This window comes from Thalassophryne amazonica, chromosome 3 (assembly GCF_902500255.1).
Source record: "Thalassophryne amazonica chromosome 3, fThaAma1.1, whole genome shotgun sequence".
Taxonomy (NCBI): domain Eukaryota; kingdom Metazoa; phylum Chordata; class Actinopteri; order Batrachoidiformes; family Batrachoididae; genus Thalassophryne; species Thalassophryne amazonica.
In genome coordinates, this window is record NC_047105.1 from 52,236,561 (window position 1) to 52,255,078 (window position 18,518).

Here is an 18,518-nt window from a genome sequence, read left to right on the forward strand (position 1 = left end):
GGGCAGGACTGGTTTATTTGAGGATTAGGCATACACACCATCAGCGGTTTGGTGGACATTGTGACGCATTAATTTGCCAAAATCGATTGATTGGATGAATGATAAGCATTGATTAATATCGATTATTACGTGCAGGCCAATCTTAATATGACAATTCAATTCCTGACAATGATCCAATACTCCAATTAGATCAATACACTGCCTACTATGTCAGCATATGGGCAAATTTGACCCCACCACAGTACCCCAGTGCCATATCCTCATGTCCTAGTGAGTCAGAGCGTCACAGAGACAAGGTCGAGTAATCGTGACTGGGCCTGCCTTAGGTTGTCCCAGGGTTTAAGATGGGATCTTACCCGTCATGGGCTTGCAGCCTTCCATACTGGGCAGGGGTTCCAAAGGGTGGGGGAACACGCATTAAGAGGTGTCATGTCTAAACAGCTTTAATTGCACAGAACATCAAACATGCAGGATCATTGAAAGTGAATTGAAGTATCTTTTAGCAATTTATCCCAGAATAGAACTGTTGGATTAATCAATGCTTAAACACCAATAATAAATAGAAATAATGACAGAATCTGATACATAAACAATGTTTGGTTTGCAGGAATAACTATGGGTCAGGATGGACAATAATCATGTGAAAACTTGTCCAACAATCTCTATCCTTTAAGGCCTAACTTAATCTGCATACATTAACTGATAATTAATAAGCATTTCATTGGTCATCAATGCTTTATGAAAGCCTGCAGCTTCTTATTTGATTTGCAGCAGGGGTTAGTTGCATCTCATGAGAGTTCACATTATTTCAATCGGAACACAGGATGATCAAAATATTGAATTATTATTATTTGTTGCTTCTACATTGCTGTCAGTTCACCCTCACCAACATTAACGCTTTCAAGAGGAGCACTATAAACATGTTACAATAATCAACCCAGTTTTACTGTTCACACACTGTACAACCTTCTACTCTGCTCTTCGGCTGGAGTGATGAATTACACTTTGTTCCCAAAACAAACCACGCTTCAAAAATAGAACACTGAGTGTATTTGGTAAAGTCAGTGCAACGTAATGCAAAGCAACATTAAATCTGGAATTGATTACATCAAATAAACAATATCTCTCTAAATTTAACATTAACAAACACTTTTAAGACACTAGTATCAATTACATGTAAGCAATTACATGTAAAACCCCTGTATTTCATCTGTTAAAGCACAACAAAACATCGCTGCAGTGTTTCTCAATTTCTCAAGTTGTGGGGGTGTGGAGTGGCAGGGAGAGGAGGGAGGAGGAGGAGGAGGGAAGTGAGCATTTAGAGCTTCCCTCAGCAGCTGTGTATATACACGCTTCTCCTCCATCACCCCAGACCAGGAACAGAATACCACAACTGCTACAACAAACAACCACAACTGCTACAACAAACAAGCAAAATAACCCAACTCTTCTCAAATAAAAACCCAAAAAACATCCACAGGTCCAAAGAAGACCTGTGTTACATTACACGCAACATATTATACACACATGTAGACACGTAGAACTCAACAGAACTGTTAATTACAGTGGACTGATAGGAGACTTTTTCCTTTTTTCTCTTTCGCCAACCTTCTGTCAGGCTGTTTGGGGCCCGGAGGTCAAGAACCGGGTATGCAATCACAGTCTCACAATCAGTTTGTTTTTTTTTTTGTTTTGTTTTTTTAGTCCTCAGAGAAACCACAACCACTGCTCCCTTCTGTCTGTTATGTCATCAAAAATAATTAGGGGATCTTTTTTTTTTAACCTTTTAGCAGTATTTAATATGTATACTGGGGAACTGATTCATAGAAATGTTTTATAACCCAAAGTCTTCATTGCGTAGATTAGCCTGTTTCCAGCATACATATAATTAGTAATTAAATTAATTAAAGATAAATTAGTAATAGTAATCGTGACTGGACCTGCCTTAGGTCGCTGGTTCGAATCCGGCTCAAAGGACCAAGATGTCAGAGTTGAAATCTATAAAAAAAAAAGCACCTCAGTTAACTAACACAGAGAACGATCACGCCAGAGACTGAATTTCATTTCCTGATCAGAGAGAGCCAGCATGGCCCCTCGTCACTGTCCGTCAGTCAGCTCTGAAGGGCCCGCCCACTCTGCTCCTGAATTTATTGCACACAGACATATTACAAAACAATATACAAGGCACAGCTGCATTTCTTCAGTCAATTTATATTTGTATCACTTCACACCTGGAAAGCACCCACTGGTCTTGCTCAGACAGATAGTAATTGTTCTTCAAATTGAAACATTACAGTGCCAGCCTCGAACTAGTGTACAGGCTGTGTTATTCTTTGCTCAAGGCCAAAATATTAATCTGTGCTCGACAAAAACATAGCTGTAGCAAAACAGTCTGCGCATTCATTAAGCAAAAGGACAAATGTTACTTTTCTCATGGGAGCAGTTGTAATGATTACTTCAACAGTTCAGTGTATATTTCTGCTTTGACAATGAGTGATTATTTAGAAGAATAATGGTGCATGAACTCTTACACATGCATATATGTATATATGGAAAATAGAGAACAGAATCAAATCAAGATCAAAGTCTTTATCAAAGTAAAGACAAAGACATTAATATTTGATAATAATCTTGACAATATATAGAAAACTCTATCAGTCTCCAAAAGTAAAGGTCAAACAAGGTCAACGTCCATTGGATTCTATGACATGTGACATATGTTACCCTGTAACATAACTAAGCATGACAGGTGGTACAAACTATTCCTTTTTAGAACCCTATTAACTAGGGATGGGTCTGATCCCAGATCGGTATCGGAACCTGATACCGACATAATTCATATATTGGAAAATACAGATCGAACCCAGTGACATTTTCCAATACCAGAGAAGAGCTACTGTGAATCCTCTCAACTGCTGTTGTTTGCTCTCTGCTTTGTTTACTGCCAAGTGGGAGGAGGGGAGGTTTTTGAAGCCATGCTGTTTCAGAGAGCTCTCTTCCGCAGTGTTCTAGCAGCATGTAGCGGCAAATTTCTGCCTGGCTCTCGGGTTCAGATTGTCTGTTTTTCAGACACAGATTTTCCGAAAAATTAACTGAATTGTTGCTGAAAATGTGTGCGAAAAAGTTAACTGCTTCACTGTCCTGAGGCTGTCAAATGCTATGAAAAGCCAGCTCAGCGTGCAGCCGAGGAGGAGGAGCCGAACAGAGATTCTGTCCGCTTACAGACATAAAGACATGGATGACCTCTAATTTCCTGCTTTTAAACTCAGATAAAACTGAAGTTATTGTACTTGGCCCCACAAATCTTAGAAACATGGTGTCTAACCAGATCCTTACTCTGGATGGCATTACCCTGACCTCTAGTAATACTGTGAGAAATCTTGGAGTCATTTTTGATCAGGATATGTCATTCAAAGCGCATATTAAACAAATATGTAGGACTGCTTTTTTGCATTTACGCAATATCTCTAAAATTAGAAAGGTCTTGTCTCAGAGTGATGCTGAAAAACTAATTCATGCATTTATTTCCTCTAGGCTGGACTATTGTAATTCATTATTATCAGGTTGTCCTAAAAGTTCCCTGAAAAGCCTTCAGTTAATTCAAAATGCTGCAGCTAGAGTACTAACGGGGACTAGAAGGAGAGAGCATATCTCACCCATATTGGCCTCTCTTCATTGGCTTCCTGTTAATTCTAGAGTAGAATTTAAAATTCTTCTTCTTACTTATAAGGTTTTGAATAATCAGGTCCCATCTTATCTTAGGGACCTCATAGTACCATATCACCCCAATAGAGCGCTTCGCTCTCAGACAGCAGGCTTACTTGTAGTTCCTAGGGTTTGTAAGAGTAGAATGGGAGGCAGAGCCTTCAGCTTTCAGGCTCCTCTCCTGTGGAACCAGCTCCCAATTCGGATCAGGGAGACAGACACCCTCTCTACTTTTAAGATTAGGCTTAAAACTTTCCTTTTTGCTAAAGCTTATAGTTAGGGCTGGATCAGGTGACCCTGAACCATCCCTTAGTTATGCTGCTATAGACTTAGACTGCTGGGGGGTTCCCATGATGCACAGATTCTCTCCCCTCAGCCCCAACCAGTCCCAGCAGAAGACTGCCCCTCCCTGAGCCTGGTTCTGCTGGAGGTTTCTTCCTGTTAAAAGGGAGTTTTTCCTTCCCACTGTCACCAAGTGCTTGCTCACAGGGGGTCGTTTTGACCATTGGGGTTTTTACGTAATTATTGTATGGCCTTGGCTTACAATATAAAGCGCCTTGGGGCAACTGTTTCTTGTGATTTGGCGCTATATAAATAAAATTGATTGATTTGAATTGATTGAAAGGGAAAAATCTCTCCATTCGGCTTGGGACTCCGACGAGGGCGGTCACATCTCCTCCACTCTCCCTTATCTGTGCTCTCTGCCTTAAACTTCAAGTCCCTACTTCAACAGACTGTGAATTTCTCAAATTATATTGGAAACTGGATCTATTGGACTACTATTGGATTAACCATGGAACTGATCAGCTGGTCTCTAAACGCTATTGACACCATCTTTTTTACAAGAAGGTCAGGACCGGGGGATCCTACCTTCCCAGATGCAACATATTCTGGCTTATGTGCTGCCCTGATCTACCGGAAAATTGGCAAGACGGCGGCATTAAGAACCACAGCCCCTCGCTTGTCCATCATGATTAACGAGTTGGGCAAGTCAATGCATTCTCAGGCTGCGATGACTCTTGAACTCAGATGCAACTTGGATGACATCTTAGAACAGATGCGCGCTGTGCAGATGAAGCTGAAGATTTCGGAGGCCGGGGAGTATTCTTAATTCATAATTGGGATTTGGTTGTTTAAGTGAACCTGTAAAAAGTGTTTTTCACTGCTCAAACCACACCACTGCAGGCTTATCATCCTGAAGGACAAATTGCCCTACTGTTTTCCTCCAGAGGAATGTCTTCGGCCTTGGTGAACATTTGGCTGTTTCTATCTCAACTCACAAAGACAATAAACTGTTTCACAGGACTGAAGCATGCTCCACTCCCTCTCCCCAGCCCCCTCCTACCCCCCATCGCACACCCCCCACTCCGGCTTCTGCTCACGTCATCCCTTCCCTTCTGCTGGGGCGGCGGGATTTTAGCTGCGGCAGGTACCCCCCCCCCCCCCAAGCTGACGGTGGCGCGACTGTTGCTGCATGGCCTTCACCCACTTGCCTCAATTCGGATAATGGACTTCTTCAAATTTAGTGCACATAAACAATGTCAAATGTGTATGTGCTGTCTTTAATTCTAATGTGTGCCATTATTTTGGTAAACAAGTAATAATTGTGGACTAATTGCTGTCTGAGGTAATTGGAGTGTAAACATAATTTCTCCACTGTGAGATCAATAAAGTATAAAGTATTAAAATCCTGCAAGTGAGCGTCGGTGATAATACATTTATTTTACAGCTGAAAGGCTTCATGTTTCCAAATAGTTCAAAGTTTGTGCAGCTCAAAAACAGCAACAGAGAAAGAGAGAAAGAGAGAGGGAGAATGACAGACAGAGAGAGACAGAGGACTTAATTTTTAATTATTACTCTGTAACACTTGCTTTGACAGTGTCTCCCATATCAATAAAGCTCTGTTGAAAATTGAGGAGAGACAGAGAGAGAGTGCTGTCTTTAAGTCTATAAAAGTCTATAAAAATAAAAGTACTTAATTCTTTCACTAAAAGAAAGGTTTTCATCTTAGATGCACCTTCTGGCAGATTGTAGCTCAACTTTCAGTTCTCTTTTTTTAAGAAAATCCTCACATAAAATCAACAATGATAATAATAATACAACCCCTGGCAATAATTATGGAATCACCGGCCTCAGGGGGTGTTCATTCAGTTGTTTAATTTTGTAGAAAAAAAGCAGATCACAGACATGTTCACAAAACTAAAGTCACTTCAAATGGCAACTTTCTGGCTTTAAGAAACACTATAAGAAATCAGGAAAAATAATTGTGGCAGTCAGTAACGGTTACTTTTTTAGACCAAGCAGAGGGAAAAAAATATGGACTCACTCAATTCTGAGGAATAAATTATGGAATCACCCTGTAAATTTTCATCCCCAAAACTAACACCTGCATCAAATCATCAAATCAGATCTGCTTGTTAATCTGCATCTAAAAAGGAGTGATCACACCTTGGAGAGCTGTTGCACCAAGTGGACTGACATGAATCATGGCTCCAACACGAGAGATGTCAATTGAAACAAAGGAGAGGATTATCAAACTCTTAAAAGAGGGTAAATCATCACGCAATGTTGCAAAAGATGTTGGTTGTTCACAGTCAGCTGTGTCTAAACTCTGGACCAAATACAAACAACATGGGAAGGTTGTTAAAGGCAAACATACTGGTAGACCAAGGAAGACATCAAAGCGTCAAGACAGAAAACTTAAAGCAATATGTCTCAAAAATCGAAAATGCACAACAAAACAAATGAACGAATGGGAGGAAACTGGAGTCAGCATCTGTGACCGAACTGTAAGAAACCACTTAAAGGAAATGGGATTTACATACAGAAAAGCTAAATGAAAGCCATCATTAACACCTAAACAGAAGTAAACAAGGTTACAATGGGCTAAGGAAAAGCAATCGTGGACTGTGAATGACTGGATGAAAGTCATATTCAGTGATCAATCTCGAATCTGCATTGGGCAAGGTGATGATGCTGGAACTTTTGTTTGGTGCCGTTCCAATGAGATTTATAAAGATGACTGACTGAAGAGAACATGTAAATTTCCACAGTCATTGATGATATGGGGCTGCATGTCAGGTACATCATCAATAAATGCACAAGTTTACGTTGATATTTTGGACACTTTTCTTATCCCATCAATTGAAAGGATGTTTGGGGATGATGAAATAATTTTTCAAGATGATAATGCATCTTGCCATAGAGCAAAAACTGTGAAAACATTCCTTGCAAAAAGACACATAGGGTCAATGTCATGGCCTGCAAATAGTCCAGATCTTAATCCAATTGAAAATCTTTGGTGGAAGTTGAAGAAAATGGTCCATGACAAGGCTCCAACCTGCAAAGCTGATCTGGCAACAGCGATCAGAGAAAATTGGAGCCAGATTGATGAAGAGTACTGTTTGTCACTCATTAAGTCCATGCCTCAGAGAGTGCAAGCTGTTATAAAAGCCAGAGGTGGTGCAACAAAATACTAGTGATGTGTTGGAGTGTTCTTTTGTTTTTCATGATTCCATAATTTTTTCCTCAGAATTGAGTGATTCCATTTTTTTTTTTTTCCCTCTGCTTGGTCTAAAAAAGTAACCGTTACTGACTGCCACAATTGTTTTTTTTTCCTTATTTCTTATAGTGTTTCTTAAAGCCAGAAAGTTGCCATTTGAAATGGCTTTAGTTTTGTGTCATGTCTGTGATCTGCTTTTTTTTTTCTACAAAATTAAACAGCTGAATGAACATCCTCCGAGGCCGGTGATTCCATAATTTTTGCCAGGGGTTGTATTAAAGCAAACAGAGCTCTAGTAGGGGAATCCATCCCATGACACTCTTGCAGTGAGGCAACAGTGCTATGTCATATTTTAAAAGAATTTAAGGTTCTCTATTTTAACAGGGATTAAAGTTCTCCATCGCTATGACCTATTTCCGTCACTTGGGTTGCCAAAAAGACAATGTTCGAGCTGACGCCGGCTTTACACAAAATCGAGGCTGGACACAAGATATAAAATTTACTGCATTCAAAATGTTCAAAAATTGATTTTTAGTATAACATCTGTTTTGTTTTGTTTTTCTCAAGTGGCAGTGACTCTGTGTCCTTTCTGCACTCTGCAGGAGGGGGAGAGGGGCTGTGTGTTTGATGTGTCAGCACAGTGAGGACACAACCAACAGAGTGCAGAGTTTTACAAACATATTTTTAAACATTTGTTTAAAAGATGCATAATGTAAAAGTGCTCATAAAACCTTCTTACCTCTCAATCAGGTTGCACTTTTCACATAAATACACACATTTTTGATTGTTCCTGCTCAGAGACTGCCCTCCACAACACCCTTTGATTAAAGGTCCACTTTTGAAGACATTTTTCAGACTACTACTTAATAATAAAAATAATTTTAGCAACTAAAATGTTTAAATCATTATTTCTCTGGGCCTATGTTTTACTGTAGTTCTGGACTGAGTTTTATTGATAAGTCATGTAAAAATAAGTTTAGTTAATTTAACTGCCTGACTAAAGTGAGATGTGAAGCAATAGCTTCTTTTTAATGTAATGTCTAAGCTTGGACATTACTGAGTCTGTTGGGGTCTTAGCTTTAAAATAAGGTCAGTTAGGATCAGAGAAGCCAAAAATATAAAAAAAAAAAAAAAGATTATGGCTGCTGTGGTTAGTAATTTATCAAACAAACATGTTGGTTGGGATATCAATTTTAGTTAAAAGCAAAGAAATTTTCAGTCAGAAGATTTATTTTTTTTTATCCCTGTATTAAAATTTGGGAAATTGTGACCTTTAACCTTGGTGAAAATGAATCTCTCCAACATGATATAAATGTAATAAATATCAAAGCCAAAGTAATGGATTGCATAAGTGTGGACACACTTTAGTATAACAACTGCATTCTCACTTTTACAGACAGTTTTCTTTAGACGAATTAGGGGACAGATACATGAGCATTTCCAAGTCACTGAATGTCTTGGACTTCATTTGCAGCAGGACAAGGGCAGGATTAATGGAGTCAGTCTGTGAGGGAGTGAGTCTGGAAAAATTCTGTAAGTAAGGCTGTAAAAAATTACAGCATATTCAACTCTTAAATTTTGGGTTCTGATAGCTTCACGTGAGGACCAGTGAACCTTCTACTCCAGACCGTGCTGGTATCTTTAACATGTTAAATAAAATTAAGCCAGAGAGGTCTATCAGTTTGCTTGTGAAGCTTTGTTTCTGATTGGGTCTTTGTGGCCACTGGAGGCCACTGTTACATGGTAAACCAGTCTAGAATATAGTAGGCTTTTCAAAAAAAAAAAAAAAAAGGCAAAGCAACTTTGTGATAAAGAGACTAGTGAGGGAAGCCAACAAGACACCAATGACAAGTCTGAAGGACTTACTGGCTTTTGTGGCTGTGATTATAGAGACTGTCCGTACTGTAGGTTTTGTCTGTTCCATCATCAGTCACAGCTTCATGGTGAAGTGGAACAGAGAAAGATTTTCTTTAAAGGGAAACATGATATTTCAGCTACACTTTACCAGAAGGCACATATAAGACTCAAACCTAGGTTTGACTTATTTTCTTGTAACAAAATCTCTATTTTCTCACTGTATTTCTGCTCCTCTTACTTCTAGTTTGACGTGCAGGGATGTGTTCCAGTCGGAGTATATGTGGCAACAGAAACGGTTCTCAAAACAGGTCCTCCAACAGGACAAGCAGTGGTTCAGGGGCCTATTATGCCCTGTGTGCCCTGGGAATTGGACTCATCGCTCTAGGTATTATCATGATCGTGTGGACTGTCATACCCGTTGACAAAGAGACTACAAACACCTCTTCAGCTTCATCAGGTAACTCCACCGTGCCTGCAAACAGCAATGAAGAGACTGCAGACAGGACAAAGACCTCATCAGTGGCTTTGGTGCTTGTTGGCGTTGGCGTTGCCTTGCTGCTTTTGTCCATCTTCCTTGGCGTAAGGAACAAACGCAGGTCACGAAGCATAGCGAGACAGCCAGCGCCAGCAGCAGCAAGCACGTTCACGGACCATGTGGCAGGAGAGCACGAAGAGAGGTGAGTGTTGACCTTTTCAAATTCATATCTGATGTTCTTCAAGTCTTCTAATGTCAACTGTTATTCAGGTTTGGAATATTTGGAAATTCTTTTAATTTTCAGGTCAGAAGAAAAGCTTGGGTAGTTAAAAACATATATATCAGATGACTTTTCTAATATGTTTTGTGAAACTTTTTTGGAAATATTTTCTTACATTTTAAACTGTCAATATTTTGCCACTGATCCAGTTTTAAACTCAGTCAGTCTTGCTTTCAACCTTGTACAGTACAAAACAGACTAACATTTGCAAGAAAGCATTTGTGATTAAGGTGGAGCATTTACTGTTGAAGTCAGACATTTGCACACTCATCATGGACATGAATGTCAATCATAGGTTTTAAATTATTTCTTTGAATGATTCTGTCTGGGGTTGAATGATTGTGCAAGATCCATTTTCAGCAGGAAAAACTGAGAATTTAGTGCATTAATCTATTTTAAGGTTTTCTGAAGACACGGGGTCTAAATATACATATACCCACTTAATTCATTAATTCAGTCATGCTGAATGCTCAGACGTTTCTGTACCATATATATATATATATATATATATATATATATATATATATATATATATATATTAGACACTTACTGGCCACTTTATTAGGTTATTTGATACACCTGTTCAAGTTCTTAATGCAAATAGCTAATCAGCCAATCACATGGCTGCAACTCTATGCATTTTAGGATCTAGACGTGGTGAAAACAACACCGAGCATCAGAATGGGGAAGACTCTCAGCGTGGCATGGTTGTTGGTGCCAGATGGACTGGTCTGAGTATTTCAGAAACTGCTGATATACTGGGATTTTCACGCACAGCTGTGATCCAGTGAGCGGCATGTATTTCCAACACATTGTTGAATCTATGCCACAAATAATTAAGGCAGTTTTGAGAAAAAAAAAAAGTATTGGGGGGGGAGTGTCCAACCCGGTAAAGTGGACGGTTAGTGTATGTGTAAGTTATTAAGCGGTGGACCCATTTTCCCAAGGTCTGGAAGTAGACCCAAACTTTCAGCCTAAGTTGTATGACATTGAATACCCCAATTATGTTTTGATTATTTTACTGATATTTTATTCAGAGATATTTTAAAACATTAGAAAAAAACGTTTCTTTACCATTCATTTTTATCATTGAAGATCAAAAGTCTGGGTGTGGGACAAGCACAAAACGGCAATATTTGCATATAATGATGCTGAAAAAAGGTGAAAAAGTCATCATAGACTACTAGAACAAATTTCTTAACACACTTTCATCGTAAAGATAACTATAAAAGTGTGAAATTTCCCCTTTTTTCTGTTTTTCATACAATATGATCAAAGGACATAATAAGTGCCCGTAGTCTAAGAATCACCCTTATAAAGATGACTGCCTGAAGAGAACATGTAAATTTCCACAGTCATTGATGATATGGGGCTGCATGTCAGGTAAAGGCACTGGGGAGATGGCTGTCATTACATCATCAATAAATGCACAAGTTTACGTTGATATTTTGGACACTTTTCTTATCCCATCAATTGAAAGGATGTTTGGGGATAATGAAATCATTTTTCAGCACTGTAGCCAGGCTGACAAAGAGTCAGAGCTCTATTGCGCTGAGTATTCCATTAACTTTAACTAGTAATGACTTCATGACTTTCTTTGCTAACAAAATTTTAACTATTAGAGAAAAAATTACTCATAACCATCCCAAAGACGTATCGTTATCTTTGGCTGCTTTCAGTGATGCCGGTATTTGGTTAGACTCTTTCTCTCCGATTGTTCTGTCTCAGTTATTTTCATTAGTTACTTCATCCAAACCATCAACATGTTTATTAGACCCCATTCCTACCAGGCTGCTCAAGGAAGCCCTACCATTATTTAATGCTTCGATCTTAAATATGATCAATCTATCTTTGTTAGTTGGCTATGTACCACAGGCTTTTAAGGTGGCAGTAATTAAACCATTACTTAAAAAGCCATCACTTGACCCAGCTATCTTAGCTAATTATAGGCCAATCTCCAACCTTCCTTTTCTCTCAAAAATTCTTGAAAGGGTAGTTGTAAAACAGCTAACTGATCATCTGCAGAGGAGTGGTCTATTTGAAGAGTTTCAGTCAGGTTTTAGAATTCATCATAGTACAGAAACAGCATTAGTGAAGGTTACAAATGATCTTCTTATGGCCTCGGACAGTGGACTCATCTCTGTGCTTGTTCTGTTAGACCTCAGTGCTGCTTTTGATACTGTTGACCATAAAATTTTATTACAGAGATTAGAGCATGCCATAGGTATTAAAGGCACTGCGCTGCGGTGGTTTGAATCATATTTGTCTAATAGATTACAATTTGTTCATGTAAATGGGGAATCTTCTTCACAGACTAAAGTTAATTATGGAGTTCCACAAGGTTCTGTGCTAGGACCAATTTTATTCACTTTATACATGCTTCCCTTAGGCAGTATTATTAGACGGTATTGCTTAAATTTTCATTGTTACGCAGATGATACCCAGCTTTATCTATCCATGAAGCCAGAGGACAAACACCAATTAGCTAAACTGCAGGATTGTCTTACAGACATAAAGACATGGATGACCTCTAATTTCCTGCTTTTAAACTCAGATAAAACTGAAGTTATTGTACTTGGCCCCACAAATCTTAGAAACATGGTGTCTAACCAGATCCTTACTGTGGATGGCATTACCCTGACCTCTAGTAATACTGTGAGAAATCTTGGAGTCATTTTTGATCAGGATATGTCATTCAAAGCGCATATTAAACACATATGTAGGACTGCTTTTTTGCATTTACGCAATATCTCTAAAATCAGAAAGGTCTTGTCTCAGAGTGATGCTGAAAAACTAATTCATGCATTTATTTCCTCTAGGCTGGACTATTGTAATTCATTATTATCAGGTTGTCCTAAAAGTTCCCTAAAAAGCCTTCAGTTAATTCAAAATGCTGCAGCTAGAGTACTGACGGGGACTAGAAGGAGAGAGCATATCTCACCCATATTGGCCTCTCTTCATTGGCTTCCTGTTAATTCTAGAATAGAATTTAAAATTCTTCTTCTTACTTATAAGGTTTTGAATAATCAGGTCCCATCTTATCTTAGGGACCTCGTAGTACCATATCACCCCAATAGAGCGCTTCGCTCTCAGACTGCAGGCTTACTTGTAGTTCCTAGGGTTTGTAAGAGTAGAATGGGAGGCAGAGCCTTCAGCTTTCAGGCTCCTCTCCTGTGGAACCAGCTCCCAATTCAGATCAGGGAGACAGATACCCTCTCTACTTTTAAGATTAGGCTTAAAACTTTCCTTTTTGCTAAAGCTTATAGTTAGGGCTGGATCGGGTGACCCTGAACCATCCCTTAGTTATGCTGCTATAGACGTAGACTGCTGGGGGGTTCCCATGATGCACTGTTTCTTTCTCTTTTTGCTCTGTATGCACCACTCTGCGTTTAATCATTAGTGATCGATCTCTGCTCCCCTCCACAGCATGTCTTTTTCCTGGTTCTCTCCCTCAGCCCCAACCAGTCCCAGCAGAAGACTGCCCCTCCCTGAGCCTGGTTCTGCTGGAGGTTTCTTCCTGTTAAAGGGAGTTTTTCCTTCCCACTGTAGCCAAGTGCTTGCTCACAGGGGGTCGTTTTGACCGTTGGGGTTTTACATAATTATTGTATGGCCTTGCCTTACAATATAAAGCGCCTTGGGGCAACTGTTTGTTGTGATTTGGCACTATATAAAAATTGATTGATTGATTGAAGATGATAATGCATCTTGCCATAGAGCAAAAACTGTGAAAACATTCCTTGCAAAAAGACACATAGGGTCAATGTCATGGCCTGCAAATACAGTGGAAATCTTCTACAGTGGAATGTACCTAAAAAGTGCTGATGTCCACCTCTTCCGTAATTTCTCGGACAGTCACACAACAGTCCTGCATCACCACAGCGTTCACTTTGGAATGATCTGGTCATTTCAGCATGTTGATGGCCGACCGGAGCGTGGCTCGCTCTCCACAGTTGTGCGGACGTCTTTAAATCGGTTGTACCACTCCTTAATCTGTGTGATGCCCACAGGATCATCACCGAAAGCCATCTGAATCATCCGAATGGTTTCCACCTGGCTGTCACCCAGTTTCTGGCAAAATTAGATGCGGCGCTGCTCCAGTCGTTCCATCTTTTTCCTTGAAATGAAAATCCACCGAGCGCACTGCACACGTACCACACAAAGGCTGCTTACCAGGAAATGATGCAATCGACAGGCATGAAAAAGTTTACGCATGCGCACGAAGGTTCAAGGTTTGCTCATGCAAGCACACGTGATTCAAATCCATCAGGTTTTTGCAAAAAATAAAAAGGTCAGATACTTTTCTAACAGACCTCGTATACATGAAATTTGTTCTCTGCATTTTACCCGTCCTAATTAGTGTTAGACACAATACAAGGTCATCACTAGGTGATGGTCTAGTGGTTAAGGTGTTGGGCTTGAGTCCAGAAGATCATGGGTTCAAATCCCCGCCTGACTGGAAAATCACTAAGGGCCCTTGGGCAAGGCCTTTAATCCCCTATTGCTGTAGTGAGCGCCTTGTATGGCAGCACCCTAACATCGGGGTGAATGTGAGGCATTATTGTAAAGCGCTTTGAGCATCTGATGCAGATGGAAAAGCGCTATATTTACCATTTACAACTAAGAGCAGTGAGCTGCCACAGTCTGGCCCGGGGACCAACTCCAGATGTAGAGACTCTGTCTTGGTCAGGGACAGAGAAAGGCACAGACCCTAAATAAACATGTTCTGATTGTGGGAGGAGACCGGAGTTCCTGGAGGAAACCCATGCAGACATTGGGAGAACATGCAAACTCTACACAGAAAGGGCGGGAAGCGATCCCATGACTTTGTTGCTGTAAGGCATCAGTGCTAACCACTAAGTCACCGTGCCACCCCAGAGACCAACATCCAAATATTAGGTGTGCTGTATGTGTATTTTTGACCCTGTTAATATTTTTTTAATGATAGTTCAAAAACAATTATCTTTGAGTCGATCGCGTTACAGTGGAGGAGAGTCATTCATTCATATATGTTCAATGTTCACTCACTGCAGTGAGAGTGTGCGTTCCTCAGCTTTTCCAAAGTGTAAGAAAAGGACTGCAGAGTATTGTGCAATCTTCATTGGCTAAAGCATTTGCATTTGATTGAGGAAAAAATAATTATATATATATATATATATATTCCTCAATCATAATCATCACTGGGTCAAAAGAAAATCAAATTTGGAATATCTGCACCTTGTTTCTGTGACATTTTTTAACTACTTCATGAATTTTTTTTTTTTTTTTTTTTTTTTAATGTTTTTGCACAATATTGCCTGCATTGTTGAAGTTTCTGTTTTGATCTATATTTAAGATGATAATGAATGTTCTGAAGTGAAGTTGTTTTCCCACCTAATGAAGAGAAGATGTAACTGAAAGGGTATCTAAACTTCAGCTTAGTGTTAAATAATATCAGGACTTTGCTGTAATTTTATTTTTTTGGTTGTTTTTTTTTTTTTTATTAGCCCACCCCAGCTTAGAAGTGTCTTGCAATGGGTTTGTGCTGATAAAATATATAAAGTTACTTTAAAAAGCCAAAATAAATGAAAAATAACTTGATGCAGGATTTGGCAACAAAAGCCAAAACAGTGCAGATTTTCCTTGTAACCAGTCACGTCTGTAGGCGGGCTTACTGATGAGCTCCTCCCCTCAGCTTGAAGTCCTGATCATCTGTGAAATCACCTGCTGAGGTGATCTCTGTCTGAGCTGTTGATGGCGCACTAGTGTGCTGTACTGTATTTTGTTTTCTGTTGTGTTCTCTGGATCACCTTATCCATTCTTTTTCAGAGCTCCTGATTCTACCACGTACAACGTGCCCAGCTATGATGAGGTCATCGGCAGCAGTGACTACCCGGTGCGCCAAAGCAACCTGCGCCAAAGCACCAGCCAGCTGCCGTCCTACGAGGATATCATTGCTGCTGTTGAAAATGAGGGGTCAGAGCCAACAACCAACCCCACAGAAGACTCAGAAAATCATGATGCGGCTCCCGCTGAGCCCCAGGCGGAGACCTGCCCTGCACCAGACGTCCGTTGGCCTGCCCGCACCACCAGCAGGGCCAGTCGTTTACTGCGGCCTCTCCTCATGCGGAGGATCAAGTCAGACAGACTGCATCTGAGGGACTTCCGTCTCCAAATCCGCACCCCCACACAAAACCCGGTGACCATTGAACCAATAACACCACCACCGGAGTACGAAAATAATCCGCCTGACTTAGGTTAGCGCCTTTATGTCGCTTGTTTTTGTTGAATATATCTGTATTAACAGGACTCATGGTAACATTTCTTGGGTGGGAAACCATGGCAATTTTCATTGTTGTCAAGTCTGTTAATTGTGTCCAGATGTGCTATAATATTGCCATTGCTCCTAAAATATTTCAGATGGATCACTTATCATTTAATTGTGTGATCAGACAGAGTGTTTGTGGGTCCATGTTACATGATTAGCTGGAACTGAGGGGATGTTTGGTTTTAATTCATACTTGATGCCATAACTTATGTCAATTATGTTTAGCGGCAAATGTCATAGGTGCTGTACTGGGAAGCATTCTCTACTCATCTACTCTCAAGGAAATTAATAATGTAGTTACTAACTAGTGGTGAATGTTGTGGTACTACTAAAGGAAAATGAACATTTGCTTGTAATTTTAATGACTATCAGAAACAAGAGATATATGAATCTTTAATTAAACAAAGTCGTTTGTGGTTTCTAAGCAGCTAATTGCTGAATGATTTTTCTAAGCTTTTACTACTTGTGTTTATGAAAATCTTTTTAGGAAAAAATAATTTTGGAAATGATAAAAAATAATGTCAGCTTTCACAGAAATTTGGGGGAGGGGCCATTTGGATGGTATGTGAAGTCTGTTCAACAAGACGTCTGTCCTAAAGGACCAGTGGCCCCCATAGGCGTCAAACTGACTCCAGAAAGGTCCCAAGAGGGTGTAGGTTTTCTTTGCAGCCACCAACTCCACCAGGTGATCTCACAGATTATCACTTTGAGTAGATGAGTTCATAAATGAAGTCACCTGTTGGAGTTGGTGGCTACAAAGAAAACCTGCACCCTCTTGGCCCTTTCTGGAGTCAGTTTGACACCTGTGGAGTAGAGGGACAGGTATTTAAATCTTCCATTCTTCCTCCCAAAAAATAGTGAGTGAAGGAAGCATCCTCTGAACTCGTGAGACTGCTGTGAGATGAAATTATGTTCAAAATATGTTTACCACATGAGGGTCTGGTGTGGAGTTACTATGCAACAAAGACCAGACGAGTATGTACGCACATGGACCCCGTTTCTTCAGCTCCCACACTGTGGCAGCAGATACTAACAATGGATAAATGCTGGGACCAACTGTGATCTACAATGTGAAGGTGTACATACAGTACCATACTGGATGTAATATTGGGGGGTGAACATCTCATACTGTTCAAGATTTTAAAAATGACATGTCTGAAGGCTTCAGACTATTCTGCTGTTTTGTTAGTGAATAAATTGTTGGAATTAGAATCCTGTCAGTTATTATTTGGGTGGATTACAAAATAAGGGTTTGTCTTTATATATATATATATATATATATATAATGACATTTTATTTGGTTTTAAACATGAACAAGAACAAACAGAAATGTCAAGTAACTTAAAGAAAAGTTACATAACGGAAACACAGAGGGCGTAAAATAAAAACAAAACACAACTGTTAAAGTAGACACGGGCATCACACCGCAAAGCAAAACCTTCCGATCAATGTACAAGAACCTTTAACAATAGTGCCTTCTTTCTATTGGCATAACTCTGAAAATTTCATTATACCACTCTGTGACTGTAGGAGGTTTGTCCATTATCCACTTATTCAGGATACATTTCCTGGGTTCGTCTTTTAATACTTCAGCGTTGTCTTTGTGTGTTGCAAATGCGTGGGTCATTCAGGCTGTGTGGCCAGCACAGTGGCTTAGTGGTTAGCACTGTTGGCTCACAGCAAGATGGTCATGGGATTGATTCCCACCTGTGGCCTTTCTGTATGGACTTTGCACGTTCTCCCCGTGTTTGAGGGTTCCCTCCGGGTGCTCTAGCTTCCTCCCACATCTAAAGACATGCAAGGTTAGGTGAATTGGAAACTTTATAATTGTCCAGGTCTCCCTTGTAAAAGATATCTCAGTCTCAATGGGACTAACCTGGTTAAATTAAATTCCAAATTTGTGCAGCAGATAGGCAAAATAATGGTGCATTTTTGTGATAAAAGCATGAAATTTGGCAGACATATTCTAAATTGACTAAAGACTGTTTTCAGACGTGGAGGCATCCTGGAGCTGACTTCTACTGACCTACAGGGGTCAGTGAAGAATTACACAGGCGTCAAAATTTATAAATGCTCCAATCCTGTTGAAACATAGACCACATTGTTTGTCTCATCATTAATATTCCAAAAAGGTATAGTTTAGACTATGACTGAATATTATGGATTTATGGGATAAAAACAGCAAAAACAGTGACAAAGGTCAATTTCAGTTTGTACAGGGGTCAATACTTAAAGTTTCTTCAATTTTGGTAAAAAGTGATGCAAATTATTGGTTTCATTAATACAATTTTAGAAAGGAGTTTGCACCGTGTGCCGTACTTGCTTATCACGTTACAGGGTAACAAGTCATAGAATCCAATGGACATCAACCTTGTTTGACCTTTACTTTGGAGAC

General features: G+C 39.8%; 1 protein-coding gene across 1 annotated transcript in view; it reads left to right on the forward strand.

The window, feature by feature from the left end:
* tmem51b (transmembrane protein 51b) overlaps nucleotides 1–17,335 on the forward strand; it is a 24,324-nt gene extending 6,989 nt beyond the window's left edge. Inside the window, exons 2-3 of the mRNA XM_034166261.1 lie at nucleotides 9,309–9,741; nucleotides 15,625–17,335. Of these exons, the coding sequence (XP_034022152.1) occupies nucleotides 9,323–9,741; nucleotides 15,625–16,057 (852 nt within the window). The 5' untranslated portion in view covers nucleotides 9,309–9,322 and the 3' untranslated portion in view covers nucleotides 16,058–17,335. The remainder of the gene's footprint in view (nucleotides 1–9,308; nucleotides 9,742–15,624) is intronic.
* The last annotated feature ends 1,183 nt before the right edge of the window (nucleotides 17,336–18,518 follow it).